General features: G+C 39.0%; 1 protein-coding gene across 1 annotated transcript in view; it reads right to left on the reverse strand.

Moving 5' to 3' along the window:
- The window catches only part of LOC149288054 (discoidin, CUB and LCCL domain-containing protein 1-like), a 53,898-nt gene extending 37,182 nt beyond the window's left edge, over positions 1-16,716 (reverse strand). The window contains exons 1-2 of the mRNA XM_089492182.1: positions 16,686-16,716; positions 14,698-14,826 (exon numbers count right to left, since the gene is read on the reverse strand). Coding sequence (XP_089348308.1) covers positions 14,698-14,826; positions 16,686-16,716 — 160 coding nt within the window. The remainder of the gene's footprint in view (positions 1-14,697; positions 14,827-16,685) is intronic.
- Between the last annotated feature and the right edge of the window lie 6,775 nt (positions 16,717-23,491).

A 23,491-nucleotide genomic window follows, 5' to 3' on the forward strand; every position in this document is an offset into this window, starting at 1 on the left:
ACACAAGGACCTTTTCCTTGTTATTTGCCCTGGCCTTCACTCACTAATAGCATTACATTAACACTATAACTCACACTTCACCCTATAACATTTTTCCATCCACATACCTGCCAACAGACCCAACTTTTTCAGGGACAGTCCTGCTTTTTTCCAGTCCTGTCCCATCTAATTTAGCTAAACTAGGTATGCAAAATGCAAATACACATAGGTAGTTATAGCTCGGTAGGTAACGCTACTATAAACATTTAATAAATATAATCAAGTACTAAATAATAAATCTAACTTTAAAATACATTTAAATAAACCCCTATTTTTTTTTAAAAAAAAACATTAAAATTTAATTATTATTATTTAGACATAATCCATCTTTAACCAAACCAGTGCACTGCTACTAATCTTAAACATAACCGTACATTAACCCTAAGCTATTTTTTAGTTCTTGTCCAACATTTTTCCATCAGCATACCTGCCAACACACCCAAGATTTTGGTGGACAGTCCTGCTATTTTCCAGTCCTGTCCAATAAGTAAGTTGGGTTGTTGCAAAGTATGCCATTGTAAATAGGTAGCAAATGTTAGGCATGTAAAGTGGTCCAAAATCAATTTAAAAATGTAAAATATTCCCTATTCTTTTATTAAACATCTATGGACAGTACACCTCGGTATGTGTGTGCAACTCTATTGGTCGTTTCGGCAGGGGGCTCGCCTGCCATCAACGAATGAAGTGCATTCTGCAGTTCTGCAATTCACTCGTTGATGCCAGACCAGCCCCCTGCCGAAACGACCAATAGAGCTGCACACAGGTACCTTCACGGCAGCTGCTGCTGCTGTGATGTGTTATTAACCCCGTATTAACCCCTGCTAGGCAACCAGGAGGAAAACGAAGATTAAACGAGCACGAAGAATGTCCGCGAATATTCGCCCGAAGAGAAGACAGGAACGGGCGAATATTCGCGGAATACGAAGATTTTTTTTTCCCCGAAGACGAGCACGAAGACGAACAACAAGAGCCCCCTGGTGCCCAAGTCTAGTGAGAACCTACTCTCACCTCCTACATAGTGGGCACACAAAGCAGTTTATACCGCTACCAAAACCTTATTAATGTGTTGGGGGAGGTGCAATTAAACCTCCTCCCTATTAACCCCTGGACAGCAAGCTGCAACCAGACTAATGAGGAGCCAACAACCTCAAATATGTGCAAACAGGGAAAAGAAAAAACGTCGGTGCGCTAAGCTAGTCACAGGCTCAAATAATACAAATGTATAATACGAGGCCTACCAAACAGTGTGAGCCTGCTGCAAATACAGTGTATTGGCTGTACAATGTATACAAAAAACAAAAACTGTCTGCGCTTCTTACCCAGAGATGTATATGTGTATGAAGAAAAAAAAACCAGTTCTGGTCTGTTACATGGTGCTACATATCAACCATTCGATTGTGTTTTACCTCTGTTATCTTATCCCAATGTACCAGACAAAAACCATGACTGCTCAGTGTGGTGATCGAACAGGGAAAGCCATCCAAAATATCACATGACTGACAATGGAAGCCTCCAGGTTGTCAAATAAAGAAAGGTTATTAAAAAAGTTCTTGTCAATGCTGAGGCTTCCACTTTAAGAAGTTATTGGCCACTAGCAGTGCATCTCTCATCACTTACTGCAGTTTGTGTAAAAGATTTTATTATTTTGGCTTATATATAACCAACACATACGCACAACAAAATTAAGGCCACATTCCCAGTGATCTTTGGCAAAGCTGAAGTCAAATTGGCACTTTTATTGCCCCAGCCTGCATGAGAAGTCTGCATATGTCCCACATAGAAACAGCGCGTTGCCAAAATGGGCGCAAATTGAGGCCTTCATTTTTGCCAGTGCACGGCTTGACTGGAGAGCCTGACGTCTACTGTTGTCCGGCTGGAGGGTGGCGGAAGGAAGCAAAGACACCCGACACACTCCGTCACCTAACAGTAGCTAAGTTCCCCATTAAATAGAAATATATATACTTTACATACAAGGAAATTACATCATTTTCTTATACTTTCTATACATTTAGCGTTCATTAGATTAGGCTTTCTGAGATATCACCAGCAACAAACACAGTCTTCCTTGCAACGTTTTAGCTATAGTAAAATAGAACATGGCCAAACAATAGTAAAGAAAAGGGAAGCACAGAGGAGGCCTTTGAAGAAGTATAAATGCTTTGTAGAGAGGTGCCACTTCTAACAAACATAAAGAGAGCAGCCTGGAAATCCTACAGACACGATGATAGGATCAAGCTGAGCAGGACTTTATCTCCCACACAGTCACATTCTCATGTGAAGCAAACCATTCCCTTGATAATTCTACTGGAACCAGTAAAGAATGATAATATAAGGAAACATGTCTGTATGTAACCAAAATAAGATCTTCCTGAGTATTTGCCATAAATATCACAGAATGAGACATGATGTCAACAAAAATTAATTTCCTATCAGAAAAGTGACCTGTTTTTCTAATGAACAGCATGAATAATACCGGTGCTTCCAAACACAACCTGGAACTAGGTCTCCCAAACAAGTAAAACTGATGACTGATTTGTCAAACATGGCATCTGGGACATCAATCGTGTGGTCACCAAGTACTCCCTTGAATCAACCAAACACAATTAATAGGTGTTGAGGACCTCCCACATTTTGCCCTTTAGGTTAAAGGTTCAACTGGATATAAAATCTGATATAGAAAAAAAAAGGCTCAATAAATGAACAATGTATAAAAGTATTCAGAATTACACTTTATCACTTTAAGGGGCAAAAGCGAGCAACAATTATTTTGCTTGAGGCCGAGTAAAGTAATCAATAGTTACAGATAGGACGTTATATATATATATATATATATATATATATAGTCTACATCGCACTGTTAGCTTGTTTTGGAGAATGAGATGGCTTCTTCTTCACATAGATAGAAAAGCTACAGTATATCAAAATTAGTATAGACTTGATGTTTTAAAGGGAATGCACAGTAATTTCTATTCTATCATCAGTAGACCTGGGCAACAGCGGTCTTCCAAACCTTCCTAGAGTATAACAACAGGGATCAGGGACAGACATTAAGGCCAACATCCAGTGTATCCAGTTACGTAGAAAGGAAGGATCTGCCATGCGAGTGGCAGCAAAGGTAAGTGCCCCATGCCATCTGGGAATGATAAACTAAATTTGATGGCAGATAAGATCCATTGGACCCATCTAGTCTGCCCTGAGCTATAGTCAAGATAGCTTTATACCTATCCCATGCGTTCTAAAACTCCTTCACTCTATTAGCTTCTGACACTTCTGCTGGGAGCATTTGCCCAGTTTAGCAGTTAGCAAGCTTCCAACCGTGATCGTTATAACAATATACCGGGCAGCCTTGCAGAAGGTTCTCATACTATCCTGTGTGTGTTGGAGCAAGAATGTTTGATTCGAATCACACAGTATACCTGTATATTTCTCGAACCCATGATACAGACAGAAGGCATTCACATTTGTATATTTTAGAGTTAAAATGTTTTAGCAAATACAACCACAGGCTGATCTGTTTTTGTCATACTATTTATTTCAGAATGTAAGACTATTTGGGTAAGCAGATAGCTGTTTATAGCCTTCTTTTCTAGAAGACTGCATTTACTGAACCATAATTACCACGAATACATACAAAAATAAAACGCTCTATTCCCGTTAAACAAGATAGCAACCAGGCGTGAAGCACCAATTCAAATAGAAACATTTGGGCCATTTTGTAATCAACCCTGGATCTCCTCATAGATTAAGGATAGTCTTATACCTATCTCATGCATGTTTAAATTCCCTCTTACCACAACTGCTGGCAGACTGTAAGATTGTCAAGGTACGTAATCAACAAATACAATTATACAATAAATAAAAGCAACTGGAACTACTATTAGACAATCACCAAGATATAATACACATGTCTCATAACAATTAGTGATTCCCTAAGCCTACATTTTTACACCAGGATTTGAAAAGGGTTAACTATGTCGTCTAATGATGAAGTGGGTTAAAAGAAAGATTGGATAACGATAAGTCATTCATGTTTAAAACACAAAGCTTACATGTCTGCGGCAGACACTTCCTAATCGATCCAATGTGCATGGTCTACCAACACGCAAACATGGGACACAGGACTGAACATATGTCTATCGATATGAAACGCATGGGTCAGCGCACCTCGGCTGTCCTCAATGAGCCAGTCAACGCGATGTGACATTATCCAGCAGGGAAATTCACATACAACACCATTCATCGATTTCTTATTTGATTGATATAGCACCATCATACACTGCAGCGGTGTACAATAACAGGACATGAATCAAAAGGAAAGGGGTGGCTGTTCAAATGAGCTTACAATCTAGGAGGAGGTGTGGATATATTACAAAAACACCATGCAAGTTTATCCCAGTGTAAGCACCGATTACATATAATGTATTTAGTGCCATCTATACAGACACTGGATACAAAGACAAAGTGGGCAGTGATGGAAACTTACCGGTAATTTATTGGATCTGGGCTCCCTAAACAGGGTTTCAAAGAGAAGTTTCCATAAGTGAGTCAGATGGTGGCCGATCTTTACTGCTTGCCTGTCAGGAGATTGGGGGGGAGGGGGGTCTATGGGTTACCCCCATTTGCAGCTGGGTTTAGGACTGATCTCAGCCATCAGAGAGAGCGGGGTCAGGACAAGCATATAATTACCCCCAGTCCCCCCACGGCACATGTGATCCTACGGAACGAGTCCAGTGCCAGAGATCGCACAGCCTCATCTCCCACACCGAACTTTCTAATCCAGCATTCCGATCCCCAGCCAGCGCTACTCGCACAGGTGTGCGCACAGTACATTCTAAAGCGATTTAAAAAGAGGCGCAAAGTTGAGCAAACAACTCACCTAGCGTTTCTGCTAACAGCAGCACAGGGGCAGATAGGGAGAGCCCCAGCAGGGCTAATAATCCAGCCATAGGGTCAGTCCGGGAAAGCCCTTTGATCCAAAATACGACCCCAGCTTTAGATCCACGACCTTTCCTTTAGATCCACCCTTCCTGAAAAGTTTATATACGAAGTGCAGCCAAGAGCAGGGTAAGGTGAGGCTGCCCTACACTCAATGAATGGGAAGCACACACTCACACTTCACCCTTCCTCATGTGTCTGATCCTTGCTCTCAAGCCGCTTGACACAGATCCCCGTGTGCTCCTCCTAAAGCTGGGGGAGGGCGCAAAGCCGGCAGTCCTGAGCGCAACAGCGGCCCCTAGCGGCCATGTTACTTTTTGCCTGTAGCCATGACCTGAAGCCATATCAGTTATAGTCTTCTATTGTTTCACTTGCTCACCAGTATAAATAAATAAAGAGAATGATGAAAATTGTAGCCTGATCATTTTAGCCATATAGATATAGTTACATGCATTTTTTTTAAATTAAGATATATTTAATGTTAAACAGTAATCATTTCCCAAGGGTTTTCTTATTTATGGTATATATAGCGCCATCATCTTTATTCCTCTGGTCTTTATGTATGGAATGGTGGAGAGTAACAGGTGAGCTAAACTCTCCATCTGTTCCCAACCATATATCACAATATTGCATCATACTTTGCAAGGGTAGATTTATTAAACATATAGTTTTATAGGGAAGATACGTGCTGAATGATCTTTAACTTCTAGGTGTTTTATGTTGTTGTTTTTTTAAACTTAGGCTATGGAGAACCACCAGATTGCTGATGGAGGGGTATGTGCTTCTATACAACTCCAGCTCACTTCTCCTATAGCGCTTCGCCAAGCCAAACGCAAGCCTTTACCCAGTCATAATGATTAAAAAGCCACTAAGATGTAACCTGCTACTTTCTTTTCAAAGAACAATGACTATTCAATCTCTCTTACAATTATACATTAAATTATAATTCAAACAAAATGATCCATGCAACAGATTGTGAATAGTAAAATAACCATTCATAACATTGTGTGAATAGTAAAATAACCATTTATAACGTGGCCTTTTTAAAAAAAATATTATTTTTACTTTTCTTCTACGGAAGGCAGAGCCGGACAGGCTTGCAAGAAAAGGCAAAAATGTCCTTACCACTCGTATTAACATTACAAAACATTTCAAGTATGTACAAAAATATGGGACACTCGTGCTGAAAAAACACACGGCACATTCCACACAAACAAATGAAGACCAGGGTGAGGTGTTAACTACTTTGTCCTGAAACACCCAAAATATACATTCTACATCCCATTTTTAGCTCTCGCTATACATATGGGTAGAACATGTACATCTGTGCACATACTTTCTATACTTGTTGGCAAATAAGGACTTTTATGTTTTAATTGTTATTGAAAATGGGTATTTTTTTGTTACAGAATTACAACAAACCACAAGAAATTTAGCAATGCTTTAAAAAAGAAAACCCTGACTTGTACATTTTAGTTCCACTTTTACCATGCTGTTTATCTGGCTTTATGTATTTAGAAGGGAACTTACGTCAGTGCGCATATATTTAGGAATAAATAATAACGATAATAATTGTAATTTTAGGCTGACTAACATGATCAGCTGGACACCAATTTCTCGGTCAACCCAACTTTGCTTACCTTGCCTATTCTGTTTATATTCAGTACGAAATGTTAAAGAATAACAAAGACACAGCACACTTTCCCCTTTACATTGTGTAAAGTGATAGACTGAAACTGGCTTCACACTGTGAGCGAATAAATCTTTCACCTACGGTTACGGAATGGAGACTAGGCAAATAAAGAACCTTAACGCTGCATTCAACATCTCAAGCATTGAGATGTTGATCTGCTTCCAAGAGCATTCTTTGTGTTATTCATTAGCAAACTTTCAAGTGATTTGTAGCCCTAATTCTCTTCTGACCTGGCCACTCAAAATTCTGCATCCACTTCGTTACCAGCGACTCAGGGTGATGCTAATGATCAAAATACGGTATGGGTGTTAGCAGCGGTTGACAAAGGTTTGTTGAAATTAGGAATTATACAGTACAGACCAAGTTGTTTACTCAAGTCGATGTATTTATGAACCAGGGAAAAGGTACATCCAAATAGTTTTTCAAATTAGAATTCATTATTATGCTGTTAAAACGTTAGACCTCAGTACACAATTTTAGGTCTCACGCTCTCCTAGTTTCTGGTTTTATGAAGCTGTGCACCTAAATATTGTTAGGAATGTATTCCATCAAAATGAACCACAGCAACTGAAAGATTCATGTTATGCTAACGATATAAATGACCAAAGAGATTCAACAAAACATGAACGCCACAACTTCTTTTAATTGGTGCACTTGTGTCATCAATATTTATTCAAGAGCCAAAACCATTGCACAAATGTGCCTGCCTCTTTATCAATGTGTCATCTCCCCATTAAGTAAACATGGGTTGGCACAAGTGCATCTATAGAAGGAACAGCAATGTATTCTGGCCTAGGCTGACTAGACCTGGGCCTAGGGCAACAGTCCCTCGCTGCAACCGGCCGGTTTACACTATGGAGGCCTGTGCGGCGCTGACACAAGCCTCCATACACTCTGTTCATAGGCGATGCCTTTTCATTTTATTTTAGGTTATGCAATGATATTATACAGTGTCAACAATTTCTTTGTTTTGCATTTATATAGTAAAAAGGGCATGGCAAACTCAGATTGCAGACAATGACTGGTAAAGAACTCTTAAGGACATTCAAAGATTCATTAAGCACACGGTAGTTTATCATTTTCCCCATGAGGCAAATATTATCAGTGATAAAATAAATGTAAGCAAATAGTACACTTTTACAACTTTTAGATGTTTAAAAAAAAATTGTTATAAAAATGATAATGTGAGGCTGACATGCTACATATTAATAATTAGGACAGCCATTGGGGGTATAGCCAGTACATCTACATCTGAAGCCACTATAGTCCCACAATAGTATACTCCCCACATGTGTCTAACTTGCCTAATTGAATACAGACACATTGTTTCAAGGTAGGGACTTGTAAGATGACTGTGCTTGTTGAACATGGGGGCCCTGAAGAAAGAAGGTTTGTGCTCTTTTTTAACATTGAGGGCACTCAAGTTGATACTGAGCCATATATTTGTGTTATCACAAAGTTATTGTATAATATCCTCAACTAATTCCCAGATTCAGGTGATACCATCCTCAAGTCAAAATATAATTTTAAGCATGACGAGCTATCCTATTGTCCTACTGAAACATGCATACCGCTTTGTTTTATTTTTAATAATATCTTCTTAATATTGTGGCTTTGTTCACTAAAAATGTAAAGAGCCCAGGATCAACTCATTATTATAGAAAGCAAATCACACAGTTATTAGGCTGCACTGTCTCAAAAGTTACATCAAAACTCAAGGCTTCTTAGTCTTACATTTGACCTTAGAACCATCGTAAACCTAGAAAGTTCGGAGTGAGCGAAGAAGAACCTTTGCGAAACTCAGTAGATGTTATGAATATTCTGAATAGTTTTGGCTCTAGTTTTCTTGACCTTGTTCACTGAAACCATCGGTTTAGTGGATGGAACCTGACAGGTGGTGTTTTATTATTTTTGAAATCAACTTTAAAGATCAGATTTTACTGGTTAGGTAGCATGGCGGTCCTACCCAATGTCTATGGTTAAAAGTAGAGTTAATCTTAATGCTTGTTTTTCTGTACTACATGTATTTAAATATACATTGTATTTAAAAAAAATGGCAGTCTGGGTGGGCAGTTAATTTACTATGTAAATAGTGGCCAATATATTATTCATTACTGTTCTAGTACTTCAGAAAAAACTGGCTACCTATTATCAGCCTTGTGGAGATACTTTGTCTATTTCAAGGTAACATTGAACAAAACCCATCAACCACACCCCTACAGAGAGAGGAACTGTCTTCATGTAAGTTGCTAAACTGGAGGCACCAGTTTTACATGCCCAACCGGTATTGATGGGATCGACACCTAATGAAGGAAGGCATCTTTGTTTTGTCCATTATACTAAAGTGCATTGTAATCATGCATTCTAGAGCCACCCGGTTAGCGTTACGCTGGTGCACGAATAATCAAATGCAGGGAAACATGACATATACTGTATACTGTATACATGGCTGTATACTGTAGATTTTCAGACATTTAATATTACCTTTGTCTAGTTTTTACATATTAAATTGGTCAAATTTTTACAGATTTTATTTTGGGTAATTTGGAAATATGTTATGCTTGATTGGGATCTGCTATGTTTTCCCAGTGATTTATCAATATTTTATTTTTCTTATCACTTAACTTTAAAATCAACAAGGTCAGGAACTTTCAATATGTTCCCCTTTACTCCCCTTTGACCATGCTCTATGCATCAGAATGTAAATTGGTATGAGGACCTGGAACCCCAGACTACCACCAGAGCCACATACCATGTGTGACATGACACATGTGTCTCAAAATACCAGTAGGGCTGACCCTTATAGGATTTCTCACTTTAAGCATTTGAAAATGGGATGTGTGGAGAGGTGAAGGTACAACCACTACTGCCATTGATCAGATTGATTTTAATAAGCATTCTTGATTAGTGGTGGGTGTCAGGGATAGTAGATGATTCCTTTTAAAGAAATCTAAACCCAAAACATTTTTGTGAATTGGAAACTTTAAGGGACGCTCTACAGCCATGACATGCCAAACATTTTAATTATTATTCTTAATCATCTTTCTTTTTTAATATGTTACATATAAATGTAGCAATATATGCAGAATAAGGAATAATCTCTAACGTAATAATTCTCCTTAAAAGGGAAAAGCCAACCATCTTTTTCCATTACTATCATATAAAAATGAAATAAACAGGACCTTGTTAGCATTGCCATAAAGAATTATCTCAGTACAGCAATGGCAGCCTCTAGATCTGCAGATAAAGGAAGTTTATTGGAATAAAGTGAAATAAAGCCAAGCATCTGTAAATCCTAAACAACATTACTGTATACAGTACTACATTTAATGCTCAATTTCTTACTTATATTTTAGTTACTTATAACCTAAATGTTTTGCATATCTGTAAGTTGCCTAAACCTATTTTTGCACGTACAATATAGAATTTTTAATGTCTTATAGTTCCATACTATAGTAAGCCGCAACTTTTAGCTTGATAGGGGAACTTAAAAAACATGCATCTTATATTGCAAATACCTAATCACTCCCTTGGCCTGCAAGTAAACAGGGTGGGTGAGTGATCACTACCGCAAAGTTAATGGTTTGCTTACATTTGTGCTGTTGGCAGTGCTGCTACAAAGACTATTCCTCTATATTCACATACACAAATACTTAAATTCATTAAGTTTATGTGTCAACGCATGAGTGGGTGCTATGACAATAAGAACTGCTATGCCATCTTGAAGAATAATCATAAAAAAGACAAGTGCATTTTAATGTATTTCTTTTTTGCTTCTTTTGAATGAACAACCACAATGAATATTTTACCAGTTAAGCTACATTGATTTAAAAGGATATTTAAACATATACTTCTATATTTATTTCTATTGTTTTAATTATTCCTCAAAGTTCTTGAAGATAAAGCTTTGGCAATGATATTAGCATTGGGCTACCTGTACATTTAATATTGTTATCATTGAGACAAAATTAAATCACCCGGTGCAGTGTTGTTAACCCATGATTAGATAGAAGAGGTTTACCAGCATCTGCCCAAGCACAGCCAAGCATTGGACAGCTGCAACTGGCCCCTGAGCATCTTGGCAACCAATAAACAAAGCTCATCTGATGGCCTTGACCATTTTCTCATGTATTCTAGAGGGATGAACACAAAAAAAACCCAAAGGGATCGATCCAGCATTTGAAAAAAAAAAACTTCCAGCTTTATTTTACTTAATGATTAAAAAGCATAGTTCTAGAGGGATACCAGATGACACCAAACAGCTTGCTTCGTTTCTCCATGGAAATGCTTCTTTGCTCTTTAAAAGGACCAAGCACCATTTTCGTTTGGGTGATTCCCAGTCTGGATGGGAAAATGCATAGGTCACTTGGCTAATAATAACAATAATCTGTCAGTCAGTCAACCAGGACACACATAAAAAGTTTGTATACAATGAAGACCTCTGCCATCACCCCCTAAATTTATAGCAGAAGAATCTCTGGAAGGGCAGTATGAGAACAATGAGAGTGGATGGACGGAGGATCAGGACTATGTTCACTTGCAGGAAAAACTCAAAAGGAGCTTCTTAAAAAGGGAAATATTATACGACAAGGAAAAGCTTACTTAGAACAACAACTAAAGCAGTTTGAATGCCTAGAAGAGGAAGTTGGTCGACCCATAGCAAGTCAGGCTGTTCTGTGATAGTCTACTGTTATGTCCTAATGAGGCTACATAACTCCAAACTTCCTCTCACAAACTATGCCTTAGTCCAGTGATTTTCAAAGAACCTACAGTCCCATTGTGTAGATGTACTATATGTGCTCAAACAGAAATATATAAAGTTATTTTTTAAAACTTGTACAGCACTGCGGAATATGATGGCACTATTTAAAACAATAAATAATAAAAATAATAAGTCCCAATACCACTAGAAGAGACCTGGATGACAGACTCTTTTATTAAATAAAGTACGACAAAAGATTACGTTGCCTTATAAAGCCTGAAGGACCAACCCATTGACAAAAAAACAAAGATCTAACTCAGGCCAACATATCTGTGAATAAAATATGTGAATAAAATGCACACTGCACTTAAAATAGCCCTTATTTTCTTTCCAAATATTTCTCACAGTGAGTTTCTTAATGTTCATGTCACACAAATGTCAAGGTGCTAATTTTCACTTTAAAGTGAATACACTCTTTTGTGATAGATAATTTCAAATATCTGATTGTCATCTGACAATTTGGTGTGATTTGGAATGTGGGCCAACAGGACTTAACCAAATGCACACGTCATAAAGGTTGCCTACACTCCCAGTCTCGAATATTTAAGATTCCTCACACCACAAGTTCACAGCTACACATGATTGTAATAAATTTTAGTTAATATGCAATCACTCTGAAATTAGTCAGTGCCACCTAATCAGAATAGTGTTGATCTCAGTATCAGATTTTTCGGAAGCTGTCCACCTCAAGTAATGCATAATAATGAGGCTTGGTGCCTTTGGACAGTGAGAAGGTCATTTACTGTGAACAGGCCCAGGCATAATTCTTACAATGACAGCAGAAAGAACAATGGCTATGCACAGGAGGTTAAAACCAAAAAGCAGAGGAGTAGCTGCCTCTGAAAAGAGGACAGCAGGGAAGTTACATGGCTAATGCTTTTGTTTGTGTGTTACTGAAAGGCTGGTCTATTATTCATGTCACTTGAACAAAATATGAAGAGGCAAATGCAAATTGATTTGAAGGGACACATTTAATGAGTATGATAGCTGAGAAGTCCCTTTAGTCCCTTTCCCTACCCCACAGCTATTTTCCGAGCAATAGACGTGTGCAGCTGAACACATCTCTTTCAGTGGTGTCACTAGGGGGAGAGGGCAGAGGGGACCATTGCCCCTCCACACATAATCCATGTGCCCCCCAACTGAAACGCCAACTGCCAACCAGATCGCTTGTGACAGGACAACCTGTATCCTGACCGGGTACACCTGCGTGACATCGCCGCTGCAGGATCAGGGCTTGTTGAGAAGAGAGCATAGATCTCCCTCTAACCGGCCAAAAATAAAAGAAGCACAAGGTCTGTTTATACAGAGCTCGCTCCCATTTCCTTATGAACTGCACCAGCTATAAATGGTGATTGCCAGGATATGACATCATATCCCTGCACACAGCACTGAGGCCAAAAGTAGTAGTGAGATAAAGGTTTGTATGAACAGACCTTACGCTCACACCATAGAATTTGAGAAAGGTAAGTGAAGGGTGAGATACATACTGGGGAAGAGGAGATCTAGTGAGGAGTAGAGAGATAGAGGGAGAGAGCGATAGACAGAAGGGTAAAGATAGAGAAAACAGGAAATGAGAAAGAGAAGAGATAATGAAAAGGAGAGATAATGAAACATAACATTGCAAGAAAAAGGAGAGATAATGAGAAAGATGAGAAAATGGAAAAGGTGGAGAGATAACGAGAAAGTGGAGAGATAATGAGAAGGAGGTGACATGTGGACAAAGGGAAGAGATAAAGACAAAGAAGAGAGATAAAGACAAAGAGGAGGAGAGATAGAGAAAGAAGGGAGATAAGAAGAGATAAGAAGAAAGGAGAGAAATGGGGAGATTGGGTGAAAAGGGAGAGATAAGGAAAAAAAGAGAAATAATGAAAAGGGGGTATCAAAGAAAATGGAGAGAAAAAGGGAAGAAGAGGAGGGGAGATAGTAAAAAAAAGTGAGGTAAAGAGGAAGAGAGATAAAGAGAAAGGGGGAAATGGGAGCGATAAGGAGAGACAAAAAAGTAGTCAAGATATACAGAAAGGGGAGGCATAGGGGGGAAAGGTGAGGTAATGAAAAAGAGGAGAGAAAGAGAAAGGTGAGAAAATTGAGATAAAGGGAAAATGGAGAGATTAAGAGAAAGAGGAGAGAAAAGTGGAGGAGAGATAAAGAGCAAAGGTGGTTAGATAAAGAGAACAAAGATAAAAAAGATAGGGAGTGATTAAAAGAAGAGAGAGAAAAACAGATAAAGAGAAAGAGGAGGAGAGATCATGAGAAGGGGACCATAGATAAAGCTAGAGAAAAGGAGTGGTAGGGAGAAAAGGGAGAGTTAAATAGAAAGATAAGTGGAAATAAACAGAAAGATGAGCGGTAAGCAGAAATGGAGAAAAAAAAGAAACAGGAGGAGCGATAAAGAGAAAAGATAGAAGATAAGGAGAACAAAGAGAGATAAAAAGAAAGGGAACATATACAGAGAAAAGGGAGAGATAAAGAGAAATTGGATTGATAAAGAAAAGAGGAGAGATAAATAGAAAGGGGAGAGATGAGTAGAAAGGGAAGAGATAATGAGAACAATTAGCGATAATGAGATAGGGCTAACAGTACAAGAAATGGCAAAGAGTATGTGTGTTGTTGAAAGTGTTTATGTTAGAGCAAGTAAGTGTGTAGATGCAAGGTCAAGTGGAAGTCAGAATGTTTATGGGTAAGGGTGAATGTTGGTATGGGCAAGCATATTTGTTTATGGGGAGGCACTTGTAAGTGTGGTATACTGTATGTGTGTGTATTTTGACAGTCAGTCCATTACTGTTACTATTTTGGGGCCTAACTAGTATAGAACGAACCAAGGATGCACATGAGCCAGGTCTGAGAGGAGTTCTGACTGAGAAGAGACCTCAGATAGGTGAATCCTGTGAATGCAATGTAAATATGAATTTGTGGCCAGTCTATGGGCTTTGGGGTATAATGTAATAATATTCACCTGCTGTGCCACTGCAGCACATATTATCCTATGCTGGTATTAATCAACATCTGAGTGAGTGAATATGAATATGAGTGAGTTATGCAAACCAATTAATTGATGTGTAAGAACACACATTCTATGCACACTTAACAATAGTGACATCAAATTACATGCAGAAAGGACTGTGGGACCTAGCACTGAGCAGGGCAGCAAGGGAAAAAAAGTTACTCAAACAACAAACATGAACAAGAAGTAGCATCAAGCATAGACATGAAGCTGTCATCTGATCATAAATAAACCAAGTAAATAGGTTGTTTGCTTGATTGAAAATACCTTTACTCTTTGATTTCAAATAGGGTTGTTTATTTTTTAACTGTAAACTTGCAAACTTGAGTGACCAGATCTCCTTGTTTTCAAGGTCACCTTCTTCTATTTGCCCTTCTAACTGTCCATTGAGAGCCTCTAAATTGTAAAAGATTCATTATATTTTAGAAGCACTTTTAACTTTAAGTGTCATCAATTCCCATCAACCAACCAAACAAACAATAAGACAACTTATTTTGCTGAATACTGCCTTTTCAACTCGCTTGAGTCGCCAATATAGGTAGATCGTTGGGTTACTCTATGGGATTGTTATGGAACCAGAATATATCAGCAAGAAACGCTTATTGCTTTAATGAATATAAGCTGGCCTCGACCAATATAAAGGGTCACACCTCACGCAGATACGTGAGAGCAGAGCCGGCCTTAGGCGTTGTGGCGCCCTGTGCGGACTACTCCTCTGGCGCCCCCCCTCTCTGCCCTTTCAAACTACCCGTCCTCTCTGCCCCTTCAAACTACCCCCCTCTCTGCCCCTTCAAACTACCCCTCCCCTCTACCCCTTCAAACTACACCCCCCCTCTGCCCCTTCAAACTACACCCCCCTCTGCCCCTTCAAACTACACCCCCCTCCCTCTGCCCCTTCAAACTACACCCCCCCTCTGCCCCTTCAAACTACACCCCCCCTCTGCCCCTTCAAACTACACCCCCCTGCCCCTTCAAACTAAACCCCCCCTCTGCCCCTTCAAACTACACCCCCCCTGCCCCTTCAAACTACACCCCCCTCTGCCCCTTCAAACTACACCCCCCCCTCTGCCCCTTCAAACTACACCCCCCCACACTTACCTTGTTGCCGGAGTCCTGCGGTGAGAGCAAGAGGCATCCGTCTTCTCGCTCTGCCGGCATTTCATGTTGAGCGCCGGAATAGTCTGGCGCTCAACATGAGATGCCGGCACCGCGACGGAGTCATGGAGAGTAAGGGGCGCCGAGCGGTTGCTGAGAACTTCACGAGCAACCGCTCGGCGCCCCTGACCGGGACTTAGATTAAAGCATCTTTTTTTTTTTTTAAACTTTATTTAAGATGATGTTAAATAAAGTTTAAAAAAAACAAAACGATGCTTTAATCTAAGTCCCGGTCAGGCGCCCCTGCAACCATGGTGCCCTGTGCGGTCGCACAGTTCGCACACCCCTAAGGCCGGCCCTGCGTGAGAGATGCAAGTAGCAGTGTATTTGATTATCTATGTTTTACTAACCACAAGCGCCATCCGGCTATATCTAGTTACAGGAAAGTATATAACATTTGCTTCTAACGGTTTTCTGCCTATTTCCGCATAGTTTCAGGATTAACCAATTAATAAGTTTTACGTAACCTGACGTCCCTCTTTCCGGACACTATATAATCTATATTATAAACAAAATAAAGCAGAGTGATTTTGGATCTGACCCATCGTGTGTCTTATTTCTCTCTCCATGCACGTACATTTAAATTCATATAATTTGGAGCAGTTCAACAATTGAAGAAAGGCTTTATTGGAAAGCATCCAAAACAGGGTGTACAGGTAACAGACCTGTTTAAACGAAATAATATACTGATATCTCATGTTTGTCTAGAAAGTTTGGGTTACATAATTAAAACAATTCTGTAACAAAGTTTAGCGTATTTATGTGACCTCACTCGATACCATGAAGATAAAGTGGAGACATTTTTACATAACGGTTCCCTGGGTGCAACACTTTTCTGGTCTTATCCTTTGCATTTTGGTGGTGGAGGCACAAGTCAACTTTCCTTACTTTGATCTAAGTAGTATACAACTTCTGGAACTTGTTCTAACAATTTTATATGCTGGTTCACAGTGGTCTCATGCTTTCCAATGCCTGACTCAAGGCAGCACCACCAGCCCCCCTCCATGGTCAGCATCCTGAATTCATTAAAAGACACAAAGCATCCACACAGCCTCTGTAGTGTAAATGGACTGGTTGGGGAGATCAAAGATCTACAGTACCTTGTAACCGATGCATTGTGCAGCGGGACATTGGGTGCCCTACGCCTGGTCAGCCTACGTCAGAATGCACCGCTACTGTAGTATATAGATTTTGTGTGCTTTGGGTATTGTGGGTTGGATAAATCAATCAATCATAAATCAGGAACATTGTTTGTATGCAACCTAACTTCTATAGAACCAATTTCTTGTCTTTTATTCCGATGTAACTAAAAGACAATGTTTTTGCTTGAAAAGAAACACCTTTAAGGCAAACATACCTCATATTTTTAATTGAAGCCCCACGTACCTCGTGTTTCCCTTTGTCATGCAGAAAAATGTTGAAAAAACAGATTCCCATCTTTCCTCTTTTGGAGAATTGTAGCCCCATCCTTCCCTCCCTGGCTAAAGCAAAGGGAGGGCTAGACCTTCTAGGGTTCCCTCTAAAATGGGGCACACTGAAGTTTTTAAGGTGGGCTGCCTGTGAAAGGACACAGTTCCCCTCCCAAAAGCCTTTTGGGACCCAGCTCCACTTTGGCGTTTTCAACTTCAAAAACTGTGTTCAAAAACATGTGAGTTGTGCTGTACTGGCCCCAGTCCATGGGCAGTGTCATAAAAATGTCCCCCTACGCTCACAGCCATAGACTATGGCATGTTTGGAAATAAAATAAAAAATGCAGATTAAGGGGTCCAACATTTCATTTACTGATGTGTCCAGGTCAATGGCACCAACATTCTTCCATTGATCTCTAAATGCTGCATGCCACAAACTTCAGTGATTAGACATATTGTGAATTTCCAAAATCACTTAACTTTTAGTCTTTTCACAATGTATTAAGTTAATACATTTATAAAACCCTGTGTAATATTTAAACTCATATTTTTTTATAATATTATAATAACTGGATTTTTATTATAATGAAAACATATTTTTTATTGCAAAAATGATTGTCTTCCCTCTCTGGCTCTCACAAATAATATCATAGCAGTGCCATCTTGTGGAAGGTTATTGACATGAGAAACAGAAAACTTGTATTATATTGCCTGCTTTAATAAAAATAAAATAACAAAATGGTTAACATTGTCCCTAAGTAATGTTTTTACTGGTCTGATGTGTATGGAGCTGCAAGATGAGAAGCAAGCTATTCGAAGGAATCCGGAGGTGAGTGGCGGGAAAAGCAATCCACTTTCTTAAAAACAGACAATTCTCCAGGAAGTAGAACAGTAACAAATAAGCATGTCATTTTTTATATACAACCCTCACTCTTACTCTAATACCATGTGCTAACACTTACTTTAACACTGTACACTAACACTTCCAAATACTCTAACACTATACACCAGTGGATGGCTGGCACCTTCTGGCACAGGGGGAAGGTATCCTTAAACATAACGTACACACTAGCACACACTTATACACACACTCACTATAACACACACATACACTCACACTAATAAACACACATACACACTAACTCTAATACACTTACACATACACTCTCACATTAACACAAATATATACTCCATCAAACCTCAGTCTATCAGTCACACATCACCACATCTCACACCTTTATCACTCCTCCATCACATATCCCACTTTGCCTTGCCTGGAAGTGTTTGTTATAGCCATGATATTATGTTAAGTGTTATGCTCCTTGTTTACAGGGGTTCTAGATGCAGTGGAGTTGATCCATAAGTTCGTAAAATGGACCTTAGGAGTACTAATAATGCTATAATGAAATCGGAAACACCCAGACATTCACATTAACACACACTAACATACCCAGACATACACTAACACACTCAGACACTCACACTAACATACACAGGCACTCACACTAGCACACATACTCAGACACTCACACTAAAACACACAGACACTCACGCTAACACACACTAACCCAGACACTTAAAACTTACACAACCAGACACTTATACTAAAATATCCCCGTTGCCTGCCCATACTCGATGGCCTCCATCCCAACAAGTTCATGGTGCATTTTACTGCATGCGGATTGGAACACACATTTGTTATATGAAAGGATGAGTAATAATTTGACAATTCTTTCGCATTTTATTAAATGACTTAAATATGCTGCACAAATGCAGGTTGATTTTTAGCATTTTCCCTCTCAAATCATTAAGGAGAGTCAGCAGCAAATGGGGTAAAACAGTTAATCAGGCAGATTCTCAGAACAGGTTAAGATGAATGTTCCCCTGGTGCACACATCAAGTGAATTTCTAATAAAATTAAATTGCCAACTTTAATCAATCGGTGTATGTACTGGTCTATTTCAAATTGTTTTTAGCTTGTTTGCCGCTAACAGATTTCCCTGTATGAAAAAGATAAAATATTTTTCTGTTACACATAGCGATATGTATCTAAACTAAAACGCCCTATAAAACAAAATAAACTTCAGCTTCTATTTGGATTGCGCATATAATTACTGTAAAACAAATATTAATACTTTGCCAGAACAGGAAGAACAAAAAGAAAACTGGCTTGATGAATAACTAGAAAAGGTCATTGCATAATCTTAAATTAGACAACCTATGGAACTTGAGTCATAAAAAGGAGTGACTGTGTAAAAGGAGATTAGAAAACACATCATTTTTTGTCTTTACACACATTAAATACACGTCTTCCTGGGATCTTCCATGGCAAACTAGCCTTTCCAGATATTGTTTGGAAAATTATCGTTGTTTGGAATTAGTCAAATCTTTCAAACGTAACTGTATTGTAATTGGATCAGTCCCTCTACAGTTTTTCGAAATGGATATACAAACGTTACAATTATGTGTGTAAAAGCATGGCATGCTTAAAAACTATTACATGTTCGTGCTGGGATATACTTTTCTTACATACGGAAAAAGAATGCTGTTCCATATTTACTTTTTTTTTTTTTTAACTGTCTGAATTGGTGCTAGTATGTTTTATATACAAACAAATTGGAGAATAATAGAAATCTAATTATGCGTTTTATTTTGTTATTCGGTGCACAAAACAAATTTGGTCTTTTTTCATGGACTGCACCTTTGATATTATTTATACTCGGGGTTTGTCTGGATTTATGCACAAGTATTCCGGTAAGTTATACTTTCATAAATTTGATTCTTGTGTTTTACTTTTGGAATTTTGGAATTTTTTTCTTATAGGGTAGTCTATAGGGTAGTCTATTTCTTTTTTTCCTAAATTAATATTCAAATTTTGTGGGGTCGTCTTATAATTGAGCAAATACGGTAATGTATGGATAAATTGTGTGAATGAATTAATGTGTGGATGAATGGTGAGAATTTGTGTGAATGAGTGAGAGAATTAATAATTGTGTAAAGGAATTCTAGGTTTACTAGTAAATATTAATTCACATATAAACTATTTTTCATATTTAAAAAAACTATGATTGAGAAAAATGCATTTTTTGTTTTTATTTCCTTTTATTTGCCAACCTGCCCCCAGTTATGCCAATCTGCCACCAGATATACTTTATACCCCTATATGCCACTCTGCCTCCCAGATATTCCTTTTAACCCCATATTTGCCACTCGTCCCCCAGATATGCCTTATACCAACTTTATGCCACTCTGCCTCCCTGATATTACTTTTAAACCCCTATATGCCACTCTGCCTCTAGAAAACCCTTATACCTCCCCATCATATGGCACTCTTACCCTCGCCCGACTTATCCGTGATTCCCTAGACTTCTCCCCATGCTTCAGATTTCTTGGTGTCCAGTGGGGACAGCCGGTGGAGTTCTGCACGATGCACACAAACATCCTCTGCTGCTGGTACTTCCGCCGGGGCTTCTATGAATGAGCACTGGAAGGTCATGTGACGCTGGTGCTCAGTCATAGAAGCCCCAGCAGAAGTGCCGGCAGCAGCTGAGGTTGTCTGCGCGCATCTGCGCGCATGGCTGCCAGAGAGGAGGATCCAGGTCCCCAGCACTCTCACTCATTCACTCAGTTCATCCACACATTAATTCATTCGTTATCTCCCTCATTCACACAATTCATACAGACATTAATTTAGTTATCTCATGTTTTCACACAATTCATCCACACATCAATTTATTTATTCTCTCACGCATTCACACAATTCATCCACACACCAATTCATTCATGCTCTTACTCACTCACACAATTCACCCACACATTAGTTCATTAATTCTCTCACCCATTCACACAATTCAGCCACACATTACTTCATTCATTATCTTAATCATTTTCAGTCTTTCAAGATTCTCACTACCTCCGTTTCTCACGATCTCTTCCCCCCTCCCCATCTTCTTAATATCTACCTGCTCCCCCTTCTTACTATCTACCCCTCCCTCCTTCTTACTATCTACCCCCTCTCCCCCTTCTTACTATCTACCCCCCTCTTACTATCTACCCCCTCTTCCTTCTTACTATCTACCCCCCTTTACAGTTCACTTACCCTGGTGGCATCCTGTAGTGGGAGCAGGAGGCCTCAGTCTCACTGTCCTGCCGCGGTGTGTGCAGCTTCACCGCTGAGCGTTGGGATATGACATCATATTCTGGCACTCATCATGAATCGCCGTGACCAAGGTCTTGAGCTCCCACCACAGCAGTCAGGGCAGCGATAGGGAGCAGAGGAGACAAAGGGGGCCGAGCGGTTGCTGAAAACTTTTTCATGTGCGACCACTCTGCGCCCTTCTCCCTCCTCCTCTCCCTGCAGCCTAGGCGCAGCCCTGGCCTTGGTGATGGGACGGCACACCTCTAAGGCCGGCCCTGCTTACAAGTAATCTGATAAAAAAATATTTTTAAAAAGTTTAAAAATTTAAATGCTCATGTTTCAGTTTTGACTCCACAATGTCTGAGAAACATTATCTATACATGTGGGGTAGCGCTGTACTCAGGGGGTGTTACTGAACACAAATCAAGACCTATTTTGTTCTTTCACAAAGATCCACTCAGATGAGACCTGGACCCAGCAAACTGATCTGTCAAAATTTCATGTTTGAAAACTGAAATGCGCATGTTCCAATTTTGAACCTGCACTGCCAAAGAGACATGCCCTACCCATGTATATGGGGTATTCCTGTACTCGGGGGGTGTTTCTAAATACAAATCACAAGTTGTTTCAGTAATTTCATGTACCCAGGGAAAAAAATACTGAAATACTGTGTTTGGATAGGATGGGTTTGTTAAAAATGAAAAAAATACATTTTACTGCAATGTTTAGGACAGACTGTTATCTTTCAAAAAATATATACTTTTGTGCCAGCATATCACATTTAAAAAAAATCTTGTTTAGAAACAGCAATGCGCGTCATTCATATTCAATCCTGTAAGTGCCAAAATAAATACAAATCCATGCATATGAGGTGTTTCCAAAAAAGGACAAATACCTAAATACACTTTTGGAGTTTTCTTTTCCATTTGCACTGGTTATATATAGTTTTATAGGTAAAAGCCCTACTTGTGCTGAAAAAAACAATATATAATGTGTTGTGGAGCACTAAATGAGTTAGTGGGCATTCAGAGTTGAAGACAGTCATGGCAAAAGCACAAAAACGGCTCTGGTCCTTCAGTGCAAACATGGTAAAAAAAAACAAACCCCAAAAACCTGGTCCTTAAGGAGTTAATTAATCGACAAGAAAAAAAGCACAAGCTATATGTAGTTTATAGTAAATGAATTTACTGCTAAAATGCTGTGTAAATATAATATCGGTTCTACTTCTGATACACAACAGCTCTGATGGCCTTGAATCTTAATGCAGATCATTTTAGGAGAAAATGGCTGCCGCTATTTTTTTTTTAATATTAACAAAGCCTAACTGGTGTAGATTAGCAGCTCTTCTTCAATACTGTCAGGAACGCTTACAAACTTAAACAATGATCATAGAAGCCACTGAATGGTTTCATTGTTATTGTGTTGTGTGTTCTTTTATATTCCATTAAGGCAGTTGCCCTTGTAAAGCTTTTGTAGGGTTCCACATGTCTCCTTTGAAAACAGAACGCTGATGTTGAATTTGTTTATGCGTACGGATCCTTAAACAGTGAAACATTTTGAAATTTAGCATGTCCTTGCTCTGTGTGGTTGAGGTAAAGGGAGCCTTAATTAATTTATTATTATTTAACAATGCATATTCAAGTCAAAGTTTTTTTCCTATTAACTAATTTTTTATGAACAAAATTATATATAAAGAAACAGGGGGCTGCGTTACAAAATGAATAAAATTCCTATACCAACTACAATAAAATGATAAAGCTGATGGGATGAATCCTTTGCTAAGACCTACCAAATACTGTCTCGACCAATGCAGATATTTCTATAAGGCATATGTATGACAGAGCAGTGTGTATGAAATAAAAATCAAGGGCCACTATGGTTTCATGGTTTCACCTTGCCTTTAGCTGAACAATTAATAGACACTAATGTGCCATATGCACAGCTCCAACATCTCATTAATATACAATTAGTTCATCAGCTTGTAGTTAATGGGAGATTAAAGTGTTATCGGTTACATTTTAATTATTTTGCTCCATCTCATATGTTTCTTGACGGTGAAACAGAAGTTTGTATTTCTACTAAGACCAGGGATTGTCAAATCACACCCATAAATTTGTCACTATTAGCTATTGCAACCATTTTTAGTATATTTTTCATTTTCATCTTACATTATATGCAACATGCTAAATTCTTGACTAGCTGCGTGACCTGACCTGTGGTTAGCATTTCCTGGTTAGTGGGGTTGCCCAGCACATGATGCCCATAACATTAAAAAGGACTAGAAGAGAGAACGCCTATGTCACAATGTCATACAACCAACATTTCAGGTTTCTGAATTGGTAGTGGTGTGGGCAGCACT

This window comes from Sceloporus occidentalis, unplaced genomic scaffold, assembly GCF_023333645.1.
Source record: "Sceloporus occidentalis isolate IW3139 unplaced genomic scaffold, rSceOcc1.0.p SCAF_54, whole genome shotgun sequence".
Classification (NCBI taxonomy): Eukaryota; Metazoa; Chordata; class Lepidosauria; order Squamata; family Phrynosomatidae; genus Sceloporus; species Sceloporus occidentalis.